Source organism: Meles meles, chromosome 7 (assembly GCF_922984935.1).
Source record: "Meles meles chromosome 7, mMelMel3.1 paternal haplotype, whole genome shotgun sequence".
NCBI classification, from domain to species: Eukaryota; Metazoa; Chordata; class Mammalia; order Carnivora; family Mustelidae; genus Meles; species Meles meles.
Window position 1 is genome coordinate 135,357,712 of NC_060072.1, and position 13,425 is coordinate 135,371,136.

At 39.8% G+C, this 13,425-nt stretch overlaps 1 protein-coding gene across 1 annotated transcript in view; it reads left to right on the plus strand.

Moving 5' to 3' along the window:
* The window catches only part of MYO3A (myosin IIIA), a 230,683-nt gene that overhangs the window by 133,307 nt on the left and 83,951 nt on the right, over positions 1 to 13,425 (plus strand). Inside the window, exon 18 of the mRNA XM_046012977.1 lies at positions 2,440 to 2,587. Within this exon, the coding sequence (XP_045868933.1) occupies positions 2,440 to 2,587 (148 nt within the window). The remainder of the gene's footprint in view (positions 1 to 2,439; positions 2,588 to 13,425) is intronic.

Consider the following 13,425-nt stretch of genomic DNA (forward strand, 5'->3'; position numbering starts at 1 on the left):
CATAAAAGACCATTTTATACACATTTCAGATGAGTAACTCACTCTCATTTTTCCGCTAAAATACATACCACACCATAATATTATCCAAAACGCCTCAGAGAGTGTCCATTATTCCTCCATGTTTTCAACTCTGGATCCCTTGGAACTGCTTCTTGCCTCCCTGTAGCCTATCTGACTGGGTCTGCAAATCAAATCCAATTTGCCCATTGGATTTAACGGTCAAGATAGTTTGTATGTTCATGTGTAGCCATCTGTAGGATGCCACACTTTCAGATGAAAATGGAAACATTCGAGAATTTTTAGTATCGGTATATTCCACAAACAGCCTCATTGTGTTAGTTACTATCTGCACGTCTGGCCCCTCAGTGGTACCCAGAAGAGTACGACCCAAGCAGGCGATCCGCTGAAAATTCAGCTAGAGCCTAGTCCCACCTTAGTCACTTTCCTTTCCCTACAATAAAGGAAGCTATCCAAATCTTAGATTTTTAAATTTTTTTACAGAATGTTTAAGAAACCAAAATAAGACTATTCAAATAGTTTAGCTCAATCTGGAAAGATTTACATTTAAGATTTCGAAGAGCCTGCATTCTTTGCCAGGCTCTGCCGCTAACTTATTGCGCAGCCCTGGGCAAGTCACCACCTTTCTGTGCATCTGTCTTCTTCACCGTGTTCAGCAAAGGCGTGGAATGACAAGTCAGTGGTCTTAATTGTTGGCAGGTAACCTGGAGCCTTTTAAGAATCTCTTGAAAACTACATTCTTCACTCCAAAATACAAAATGGACACCTACCCACCAAAATATGGCACGTGATTGTGACTCTAGACCCTTGATGGCCATTAGCAGATCCCAGTTTAAGAATCCCTGAACAAGGGGCGCCTGGGTGGCTCAGTGGGTTAAAGCCTCTGCCTTCGGGTCAGGTCATGATCCCAGGATCCTGGGATCGAGCCCCACATCGGGCTCTCTGCTCAGCAGGGAGGGAGCCTGCTTCCTCCTCTCTCTGCCTGCCTCTCTGCCTGCTTGTGATCTCTGTCAAATAAATAAATAAAATCTTTAAAAAAAAAAAATCCCTGAACAAGGTCAACTCCAAGGTCCTCCTGGTTCTAACACATTATTAGACAAGTTAAATATCTATCTCAGTGGGATCCTGGGGGACAACAGTTTTTTTAAAGAATGATAATTTCGACTAAACCAGCAAAAATGTATACTCACTCTTCATAAATAGGAATTTTCCGTAGTACTTTCCGTTTGTAGATCCCATCACAGGGTTCTGGAACTTTGCATTCTAAGTTCAGTCAGTTCTTCCAAATACAGAGAATATACTTCACTTCTCAGCGTGCAGCTGACGGCAGTCATTTCCAAATCACTTCCTCACACAGCACCAAGAGTTAACCTAGGTTACATAAATAGTGAGTACAGAGAGATGTTTGTACTCTCTCAATTTTTTTTTCAAGTAGGCTCCACACTGGGTTTGAACTCATGACCGTGAAATCAAGACCTGAGCTGAAACCAAGAGTCTGACGCTCAACCCGCTGAGCCACCCAGGCACTGCTATTCTCTCCTTTTTAAATTGACATGAAAGTAACTTTGCAATGCTTATATTTCTTGGGGGAGGGGTAAACTTTTGACCAAGTATCTAACTTTTAATGAACAGAGAGGAATTAATTATTATGGAGGAAAAGGAAAAGCATGCATTTGGAATATTTAATTATAAAATAGTTATTTAGGGCGCCTGGGTGGCTCAGTCAGTTAAGCATCTGCCTTTGGCTGTAGTCAAGATCCTGGAGTCCTAGGATTGCCCCAGGTCTGGCTCCCCGCTCAGCAGAGAGTCTGGCCCCTCCCCCTGCTCATGCTCTCTCTCTCAGATAAATAAAATCTTTTTAAAAAATAATAAAATAATATTTAATTGCATTTTAAAGTATTTGATTATAAAATAATCCAAATGTATTTATATCTTTCTCCAGGTTACTGTTTATTCTATATTAAATAATTATGAATGAATAACTCAAAAGTAAATATTGATTCTTTAAAAGAGGTAAATATTTTTAGCAACATGTTTTAATTGTCCTAAAGTGGAAGACTAAAGATACTCTTACACAGAATTTTTGCTTTTCTGCTATAATTTTTACTGAACATATTTTTGCTGTGTTTGGAGTGCTGGCCAGGTTTTCCCTATGATTCATGACTTAGGGCTATGATTTTACCCCCATGAACCTCCAGGAGAAAGTGAAGGAGCTGTGTCTGTAGTACAAGGCAAATCGTGTATCTTTTACATATTACAATTAATGCTACCTACTTTATATTCATTGGAGAAATTTTCACACTTCATCTTGGTAGTAGTTTCTTAGCTAAATCACAAAAGTATCCTTGAAGATACCCCGCTATACATTCCCTCTTGAGAAAGTAAGTAAGAACTCAAAATCCTGCCTCTTTCATTTTCCAGTGGGAATGGTGATGAGCTGAGCATCGGCATTCTGGATATATTTGGCTTTGAAAATTTCAAAAAAAATTCCTTTGAGCAGCTGTGCATTAATATTGCAAATGAACAAATTCAGTATTATTTCAATCAACACGTGTTCACCTGGGAACAGGTAAGTCAAGCCCCTATAGAGAGGCATGCCTGTGTATGTGTTATATGCAGAATTCTACCAATGAAGCAGAACTTCACAGTTTTCCAGCCTTAAACAGATAGGCAAAGGAAAGATTTTCTTTTCTTTGTGCCCGTAGTAAAAAACAAAAACAAAACCAGAAAACAAGTATAATTTTGTTGTGTCTCAAAGTGTAATATTGAATGTCCTCCATTGAAAATGAATGTACCCTGCCAGAAAACCTAGCAGGTCTGAGCCCGTGTAAACATAGAAGTTTCCTTTGAAAATTTAAGGAAGCAGATGTGTCCAACTGTTCTTCTTTCTGTAGACTGCATAGCTGAAATTCTGTATGAAATTTAAATATCCATCTAAAATGCATTAAACTTCAGAATTCCGGTAACCAGGCAACAGAACACAAGATAATGGGTTTGATGCAAATGCCACGAAATGGCAATTTTGTCAGGGTACAACATGTAATTTATGATTCAGCTTCAAAAATCAGGGACTCACTTGAATTGCATTTGACAAAGCTGTAGTATTGAAATTATTTGAACTATTTTATCAGGTCTAAGAGAAGCGGTCGTATTTTATATCATTTCGTATGTCATTGGGCTCCCTTTAATAATATGAAATTGTTTTGTGCTTACAGATTAGAACCAAAGTTTTTATTTAATTTTGAGATATATTAGAGGGACATAAACCTCCTTCAATTCAAAATAGGTTTATTGAGTGTTTGCTTTAGAATTGCATTGTGAAAACACTAGTAGCAAAAGAAAACATTTAGATCTTGACATTTCTTGGGCCCCCAAAAAGTTGGGGGGGGACAAAAATATAAGATTTTATCTGTGTTTGCAAAGCTTTCTTCTACCCCAGGATCTGGTCCACCAAGTATTCATTCCTTCTCTTCTTTCTCATTCTCTGTCTCTGGCTTTGTCTGTCTCTCTCTACTCCTCTCTCTGCTAGTGCCGTCCCTCAGTCTAGATAAATAATGAAATCTTTAAAAATCATGAAAAAAAAAAAAAGCCCTTCTCCAATGTGCTTATCTCTTAGCTATGGCCTCTCTCTTCCCTTCACAGCCAAACTTCTTGAAAGCATGTTTAGAATTCATTGCGCTGGATTGATTTCTGCCCCACCCGCATACACTGAGTTTGTAGCACTGGCTCTGACATCCCCCGCCCTACTGGAATGGGCCTTCCTAATCTCATCAGTCATTATTTGTATCAGAAACATTTTAGTCTCTACGTTATCAGCCTTTCTGTAATTTTCAATGTGGTTGGCAGGTTCGTGTTTCTGGAAGACCCCTCCTTTGGCATCCCAAATACCATCTTTCTGTTACTTTTCCTGTACCATCCCATAGATGAGTAGTTCTAAATCCTGGCTCCATATTAGAATGACTTGGGTAACTTTGTAAAATCCCAGTGCCCAGACCCTCTCCCAGACCAGTTAAATCAGGTCTCTTCGGATGAGACCCAGGCCTCAATATCTTCTAAATTTTCCCACTCTATTCCAACATACAGCCAAGGTTGGGAATTACTGTCCTATACGCTAACTGCTGTGAAGTGTTCTGTCCTTGACCCTCTTAAACTCACTAGGAAAGATCACCTATTTCCATTATTTCAGTCATCCCATTCATGCTAGTGATGCTCAAGCCCCCGTCTCCCACCCACCCCACTTTTTGAATTCCTCGCCTCCATTTAAGCTAGTTTCCAGAACTTTACCCAGAACTGAACTTGTCATCTTTCTTCTTCAGTGAGTGACATCTCTGTCCACCCACTTACTCATGCCAGAATGTCGTGTTACATTTCATTTCTCATTACCGAAATCCAGAAAATTAATGTGACTTGTTCATGTTCTTCCCTCCTCTATGCTCCAGTAAAAATATTTGGTTTATAATTCTGCCTTTCTCACTAGGCTGCAAACTCCTTGAGGTCAAGGATTATGTTTTAATTAATTTTGTATCTTCAGAGCCCAACATGTAGCGAGTGCTCAGTGAATATTCATTAAATTAGTGTCATCTTGCTTTAATTCCTCACAGTGTTCACAGAATCCTTTCTAACCAGAGCCTGAAATAAGTAAATTTTGTCTGTTTGTTTGGACTTTTTGATAGGCTTCTATTAGAATTACCTCCCTCGTGGAACTGGGTACATCCTCATGTATTTCCTGACTGATTAATGAACAGCTTGTCTTGGGAGATCTCTGTGATTCTTTTCTTTTGGGGTTGAGGTTAGAACCTGGTTTTATTGGAACTAACCTTTAAACAAATGTACATAGTTTTCTTTTTTTAAAAGATTTTATTTATTTATTTGACAGAGAGAGAGAGCGAGAGAGAGACTGCAATAGAGAACACAAGCAAGGGAAGTGGGAGAGGGAGAAGCAAGCTTCCTGCTGAGCAGGGAGCCTGACCTGGGGCTCGATCCCAGGACCCTGGGATCATGACCTGAGCCAAAGGCAGAAGCCTTATGACTGAGCCACCCAGGCGCCCCCATAATTTTCAATAATTATTTGCTTTTCACTTTTTATAGGTTGTTGTATTTTACAGTGCACTTTGATTGATAGTCTTGAATTTTATCCATGATCCTAATGCTCTTAACGCTTTTTGCCTTTGGGCTTGATACAAATGAAACTATTCTGGAAGGCTCTTTTAAATATCCTTGAGAGACTTTCAATACAAAACAACTCAAAATTGCCCCAAAAAGTTAAAATTTCAACTAGAATCCAGGCCCTTCACAATCCTTTCAAGTGCCTTCCTGGGGTAACTACCCAAGAATCCCTGCTTCCTAATCTTATGGGCCAGGCCTTGGCAGCTGAATGATCTGGTCATTGATGTGTGATCTGCTGGATATGGGATTAGTCTGTGATTCTCTACATTTTAACATGTGCATGCACGTGTTTGTTTTGTTTTGTTGTTTCTCCCCACTCTGTCACTTCTCTGTGAATGCAAATATTGTAACTGAGAAATGCTAACTACAGCTGCATGTTGTAGCTATCACAGGTCGGGAATGCACTTATTCTGGGGCGCCTGGGGGCTCAGTGGGTTAAGCCTCTACCTTCAGCTCAGGTCATGATCTCAGGGTCCTGGGATGAATCCCTGCATCAGGCTCTCTGCTCAGCAGGGAGCCTGCTTCCCCCTCTCTCTCTGCGTACTTGTGATCTCTTTCTCTCTCTGTCAAAATCTTAAATAAATAAACAAACAAAAAAAAAAGAATGCGCTTATTCTGATTTCTGCAAGTGAGAAACAGCTATTAAGCCAAAACACTAATTAAAATCATGGTCACATTTTCTTGGTCCAATATAATCATAGGTTTGACCCAAGAGCGCCTTGATTTAATAATGCCATTATTGCTTATCGGTAAGACATACCATTCTCGATTTTATGGACATTCAGATAATCTGGGCAGTCTGAGCAAGACAGAAGCCTCGGGCAACACCTTCACAGAAGAAACAGCTTCTGGTTCTATTTAAACCAACAGACATTATCTCTACAGACAGCCAGTCCTACAACATCAGAACCTTTATTGATGTTCCAATGAGCATACATAAGAAAAGGGTTTCCTTATTTAGCCTGAGTTAACTGATAGGTCATATACAGGATACTCCTGTGTATTATTTGTATTTGTAATGTATTCATTAATTAATTAATAATATGGGACACTCGTACAGAAGAGTTCCATGGCCCTAAAACTCTTCTTTGCTCTGCCGGATCATCCCTACCTCCCCCAAGCCCTGTGATACGGATGTTATCAGAATTATTTTAACATTCCAAAGCTATAATAAAATTTAATCTGTCCCATTGGAACAGTTGAAAAAAAAATAATATGGGACACTTCAGCAAAGTTGGTTATAAAGGTATTTTGAATATCATTTTCCCGTTACTTCCTTTTTGTTGCTGTTAATGTTACCATTGAGAGAACCTGTGCTGGATGGGCAGCGTTGGCCTTGCTACAGGGCTTGAACTCACAACCCTGAGATCAAGATCTGAGCGGAAGTCAAGAGTCCAGACTCCTGGAGCCACCCAGGGGCCTCTCCCCCTTTACTTTCCATTAAAACAATAATCAATAGACTACAGTAATACCAATAATCAGTAGATTAAATTTTTTTTTCCATTTTATTTATTTTTTCAGCGTAACAGTATTCATTCTTTTTGCACAACACCCAGTGCTCCATGCAAAACGTGCCCTCCCCATTACCCACCACCTGTTCCCCCAACCTCCCACCCCTGACCCTTCAAAACCCTCAGGTTGTTTTTCAGAGTCCATAGTCTCTTATGGTTCGCCTCCCCTCCCCAATGTCCATAGCCCGCTCCCCCTCTCCCAATCCCACCTCCCTCCAGCAACCCCCAGTTTGTTTTGTGAGATTAAGAGTCATTTATGGTTTGTCTCCCTCCCAATCCCATCTTGTTTCATTTATTCTTCTCCTATCCCCCTACCCCCCACATGTTGCTTCTCCATGTCCTCATATCAGGGAGATCATATGATAGTTGTCTTTCTCCGATTGACTTATTTCACTAAGCATGATACGCTCTAGTTCCATCCACGTCGTCGCAAATGGCAAGATTTCATTTCTTTTGATGGCTGCATAGTATTCCATTGTGTATATATACCACATCTTCTTTATCCATTCATCTGTTGATGGACATCTAGGTTCTTTCCATAGTCTGGCTATTGTAGACATTGCTGCTATAAACATTCGGGTACACGTGCCCCTTCGGATCACTATGTTTGTATCTTTAGGGTAAATACCCAGTAGTGCAATTGCTGGGTCATAGGGTAGTTCTATTTTCAACATTTTGAGGAACCTCCATGCTGTTTTCCAGAGTGGTTGCACCAGCTTGCATTCCCACCAACAGTGGAGGAGGGTTCCCCTTTCTCCACATCCTCTCCAGCATCTGTCATTTCCTGACTTGTTAATTTTAGCCATTCTGACTGGTGTGAGGTGATATCTCATTGTGGTTTTGATTTGTATTTCCCTGATGCCGAGTGACGTGGAGCACTTTTTCATGTGTCTGTTGGCCATCTGGATGTCTTCTTTGCAGAAATGTCTGTTCATGTCCTCTGCCCATTTCTTGATTGGATTGTTTGTTCTTTGGGTGTTGAGTTTGCTAAGTTCCTTATAGATTTTGGATACTAGCCCTTTATCTGATATGTCGTTTGCAAATATCTTCTCCCATTCTGTCAGTTGTCTTTTGGTTTTGTTAACTGTTTCCTTTGCTGTGCAAAAGCTTTTGATCTTGATGAAATCCCAATAGTTCATTTTTGCCCTTGCTTCCCTTGCCTTTGCCGTTGTTCCTAGGAAGATGTTGCTACGGCTGAGGTCGAAGAGGTTGCTGCCTGCATTCTCCTCAAGGATTTTGATGGATTCCTTTCTCACATTGAGGTCCTTCATCCATTTGGAGTCTATTTTCGTGTGTGGTGTAAGGAAGTGGTCCAATTTCATTTTTCTGCATGTGGCTGTCCAATTTTCCCAGCACCATTTATTAAAGAGGCTGTCTTTTTTCCATTGGACATTCTTTCCTGCTTTGTCGAAGATTAGTTGACCATAGAGTTGAGGGTCGATTTCTGGGCTCTCTATTCTGTTCCACTGATCTATGTGTCTGTTTTTGTGCCAGTACCATGCTGTCTTGATGATGACAGCTTTGTAATAGAGCTTGAAGTCCGGAATTGTGATGCCACCAACTTTGGCTTTGTTCTTCAATATTCCTTTGGCTATTCGAGAGTAGATTAAATTTTTAATGAATGAATTTATGGCACTGACTTAATCCATTGTTGGCTGGGTGGACAGTTTTCAAGAACACATAACTCCTGAAATTGTTCTGGAGTTGGATGCTGAAGCTGCCGTACTTTTCCAGCACTAGGTGAACCGTTTTAAATATATTGATTTTAACAAAATTTAAAGGGACAGTTTTTATCTAAAAACAATTGTCTGAAAATCAAATAACAATCGCAGCCCCTGCCCCTACAAATAGACATTAAGAGTATAGTTGTAACCTTTTAATGTTCAAGATTCAAACTCTTCTAAATGAGTTGCAGCTGAAAAATGTATCATTAATTCTGTCAATTTTTTTAATTCGACAAATAAGGTGTTCATGGATCAGCTTTCCCTATTATATTTGTATTGGCATTATTATGGGATGTCTACTCGCATATTTTTCCAGAAGCTTTTAGTTAGCAGCTCAAAGGGCAGCAAACACGTAGCTCCAAGTCTGATAAGGGAGGCCTCTCTACAGTAGCCTTCACACTGAATCTCCACACTGGCTGTTAGCCAAGATTCTGCCTCTGGTTGATTGGTTTTGTTTGTTTTCTACCTTTCTTCAATGTCAGAGAGAGGACACCAGTAATCAAAGTGTGATAGAAAGCTTGGAGTTCTCTTCAAGTTGGAGTCAAGCTGATGCTGTAGTTGGAGGGTTTTGTCTGTTCTTTCCATCAGACACTACGGTGTAACGATTGTGGTGTAGCACATTCAAAAGAAACGAACCCTGTTCCCTAGAAGTTTGTTTCAAATCAAGGGGAATGACCAACCAACCTTTCATGAGTCACCAATGGGCATCTGTTTGAGTTGGAACAAATGCCATTGTTCTTTGGGGCCATTCGGTATCCTACAAAGTGTTGTTCTAGAATCTTGAAGATTCACTCTACTTGCTTCTCCTCCTACTTACACCTAAGGGGAACATGCTTATCCATTACTGGAACACATCTTCCTGGCTATTAACGGAACTAAAATTCGTTCTTAAAGTGAGCTATGAATATTTGCTCTGTACAAGGATGCACATATATCATTTATATATCCACCCGTGGGTTTAGAATTAAAAGTTAGAAGTCATTTTATAAGCAGGAAACCACTTACAGCACATAATGGAAACAAGAACTGCAATTACGGCTCTGGCTTCTCTTGGAGTAAGTAATGTATATGACTTTCCTCTCCAGCTGTTCATAGCCTAAAGTTTGAAGCTTTTGAGATGTTGAATGTGGGCTCCAACACATAACTTGTGGCAATGACAAAGAACAAAAATCCATCCATTATACAGTATCTACACTTTCAACTTTTTTTTACATTACAAAGCAAGAAGAGTCAGTCATCTGATAAAAAAAAATATGTGTGGGTAATTCAAAATAGACCCCTTATAAATCTCGTCAAGTTGGTTTGCGTGCAAAATGTGAATTTCTATTTCGTATCCAAATTTCTTCCCCGTGAAACAAACCGTATGTGTGCAGTGGTGGTAGCATTAGTCTTACTTTAGCTCTCCAAGAGATAAAGGCCATTTTATACGCATTTTCTTTAAGCATTAAAACAACCATGCATTTAAGAAACCTTTGATACAGCAAGGGACACCTGGGTGGCTCAGTCAGTTAAATATCTAACTTCGACTCAGGTCATGATTTCAGGGTTGTGGGATTGAGCCCCTTGTTGGATTCTGTGCTCAGTGGGGAGTCTGCTTGTCCCTCTCCCTCTTTCATTCCCTGCCCCTGACCCTGCTTGTGCTCTCTCTCTCTCTCAAATAAATAAAATCTTCAGAAAAACAAAACAAAGAAACCCTTGATACAAAGCATCTTGCTCTTTAAATGCTTAGCCAAGGTTTGGGTTACTACTTGAGATCACATACAAATGTTCCTTAAACTTCTCACATACTGAGCGAGTTTGGAAGTTGATATCCAAGTGACTGGGTCCGTGTGTGGAGCATCCCTACAGAAGCTCGCAGCTCTCCTGCTGGCTCTTGGCACGCTGCCTTCTGGGCTCCCGTGTCCCCCCTCATCCCTTGCCCCACACTGATGCTGCACGCACTGCTTCTCTTTTATCAGTGAAGTTGGGTGAGCACCTCTAATGTGATGTGAGGATTTGCGGCACTTATTTTGATAAATTGGTGTTTTTTCAACATTTTAAAAATATTTTCATTATGATATAAAATAATTTTTAAAGGAATACATGATTGGGAGCATAGATCTGTTCAGTGACTCTAGTTTTCTTTATGTCAGGTTCAAGCCTGCTGTTGACAAAACTGATCCTTATAAGCCAATACCTGTCACCTGCCAGTAGAATATAAGTTTGTAAGATCTTTTATGGCCTTTGAAGAGTTTTCAAGAGTAGGTATCCTATACAAAAAGTGCCTACGTTAGAATGTTCACAGTAGGGGTGCCTGGGTGGCTCAGTGGGTTAAAGCCTCTGCCTTTGGCTCAGGTTATGATCCCAGGGTCCTGGGATTGAGCCCCGCGTTGGGCTCTCTGCTCAGTGGGGAGCCTGCTTCCTCCTCTCTCTCTGCCTGCCTTTCTGCCTACTTGTGATCTCTGTCTGTCGAATAAATAAATAAATAATCTTTTTAAAAAAATGCTCATTTTAAAAAAAAGAATGTTCACGTTAACATACATTGTTTCCTTTTTTGTTTTTCTTAAAGGAAGCTACTCTAGGAATCGCCATTTAAAACATTTCCCCCCAAATTTCATTAAATATATGTAAAATAAAACAAGTATGTTTTTTTTTAAGATTTTATTTATTTATTTGACAGACAGAGATCACAAGTAGGCAGAGAGGCAGGCAGAGAGAGAGGAAGGGAAGCAGGCTCCATGCTGAGCAGAGAGCCTGATGTGGTGCTTGATCCCAGGACCCTGGGATCATGACCTGAGCCGAAGGCAGAGGCTTTAATCCACTGAGCCACCCAGGCGCCCAAAACAAGTATGTTTTATTACAAATTATCCAAAATAGTTTCTCAATAATTTACTTGATGAATTCTGAATCACTGACCTGTGTCTTCCTAAGTTAATGATGTGGCTTCCCACTAACATTAATGTAAAAATCAACCGGACCGTTAAGATCTGCTTTGGATAGAAAACAAAGGAAATAGATTTCAAATCATAATTATTATTTTACATCAAGAGTTTAGATTTTTACAGCATGCATATCACTACCTTGTTTTCTTCCTTTTTAGTTTTTACAAATATTTAGTTACTTCAGTGAAATGCTCCTACTGAAAATACTGTGTGTATATAGAAAGAGAGTGAGTGATAAAGTAAATGTGGTAAAATACTAGCAGTTGGAGAATTGGGGGAACTTTGGGCACACGGGAGTCCTTTGTACTATTCTTACAACTTTTCTTTACATTTGAACTTACTTCAAAATGAAAGGCAGCAGTTTCTCTTTCTACTATCATAAAAATACTCAACTCACCTTGAGCAGTGATAGCCCCCTAAATCCTAGATTTTCAACCTTTAAAATGTTTTTCCTAGAACGAAGATTATTAGAATGAGTAACTTCTTCTCAATGGTTTCTTTCCTCTGGGGACAATGTTTCCATAAATGTGAACACTCACATGAGCAGTTGGTGAGTAATAATTCTTTTCCTAAAAGGCAGACATCAAGGGATAAATGTGTTTATGTGGCTTCCTCCCCCACCACCACCCACCCCTTGCACATGTTCCGTCAGCGGAAGGTTTATGCATTCATTCATTAAGTTTCACAACACGTTCAGGCAGTTTGGACATTTTGAAATGTTTGAATCAAAAGAAACCTAGGTAGGTCTTCTATATGTCATAGATAAAAATGACTCCTTGTGACTTACTTGAAGTCACAGTCTGGTGAAACAGAGCCAGGACCAGAATCCAGATCTTCTGCTGCATATCTGGGGTTCTTCTCACAAACAAGCAAGTAGGCAAAGTTGAAGAGAAGGGTGCTCCGTTGATTTGAAAGAGAGAGGAAGGAAGGAAAAGAGAGAGAAGGGGCAGCCTTTCACATGAAAGGCTAAGAGGCTTCCACGTAAGGCAGGAAAGAAGGAAGCTGGAGAGAGCATCAGCACTGGGGCAGGCGGTGGTGGGGGAAGAGACTGGGTCACTGGAGGAAGCAGAAATCATCTGAAAAGAAGGACATGGAACTAAGGGAACAATTGAAAAAGAAAATAGAGCACCAGCAAAGAAATCCTAGGATGCGACTTGAGGGTTACAATGGAAAGGCAGAGAGACTATTCGCTGTGCCCTAAAGGACTGGGACTCTACCTTTTTGTCTTCATGTCTACCTGAACCAGGCCCACCTTCTCTTAAACATATATGTAGTAGGTGTTCCACAGATGTTTGAGGAATGTCGGTATGTGCCATCTTCTACAATGGTCTATCCAGAATGCCGCAAACCTAAATGGATTCCCGATACCATCCCTTGATATAAATCCTGTATGAAGCAGACTGTCCTTTTAAAAATAAAACAGATACTGAAATTTGACTTTCAAACAGCAAACAAGAAAATAAATATTGATGATCATCTATACCAGCTGTTTAAAATATTTGTAGATTCTTAAATAGTTGAAACTATAGAACAGTATAGACTCACCTATGGCCTCATTTCACATGTATAAGTTCAGTAAAAGACTCCATTGCCTCCTGTTGCTACATATGCCCATCTTTCATAAAAGAAAAATATCATTTGAGCCAGATTCCTTGTTTGAAACCCTGGTGATTTCAGGAAAATCATCTGGAAATGTCATACTTAGATCAAACTACTAGATGGTAGTAGAAAGTATTCTCCCATGGTTTAATGATGAGGCGGTGCTGATGCAGTCTGCCTATTTTCAACAAATGTGTGAAAATTAAACAATATATTCCTGAGCAACCAATGGGTCAAATGGAAATGGAAAGAAAAAATCAACATACCTTGAGACAAATGGAAATGAAAACACCATATACCAAAACTTAGGGGATGCAGCAAAGGCAGGTCTAAGAGGGAGTTTATAACAATAAACACATACATTAAGGGGAAAAAAAAGATCTCAAATAAATAAATTGAACTTTATACCTCAGTGAACTAGAAGAAACAATCTAAGCTCAAAGTTAGAAGGAAGGAAAAAACAAAGATCAGAGCAGAAATAAATGA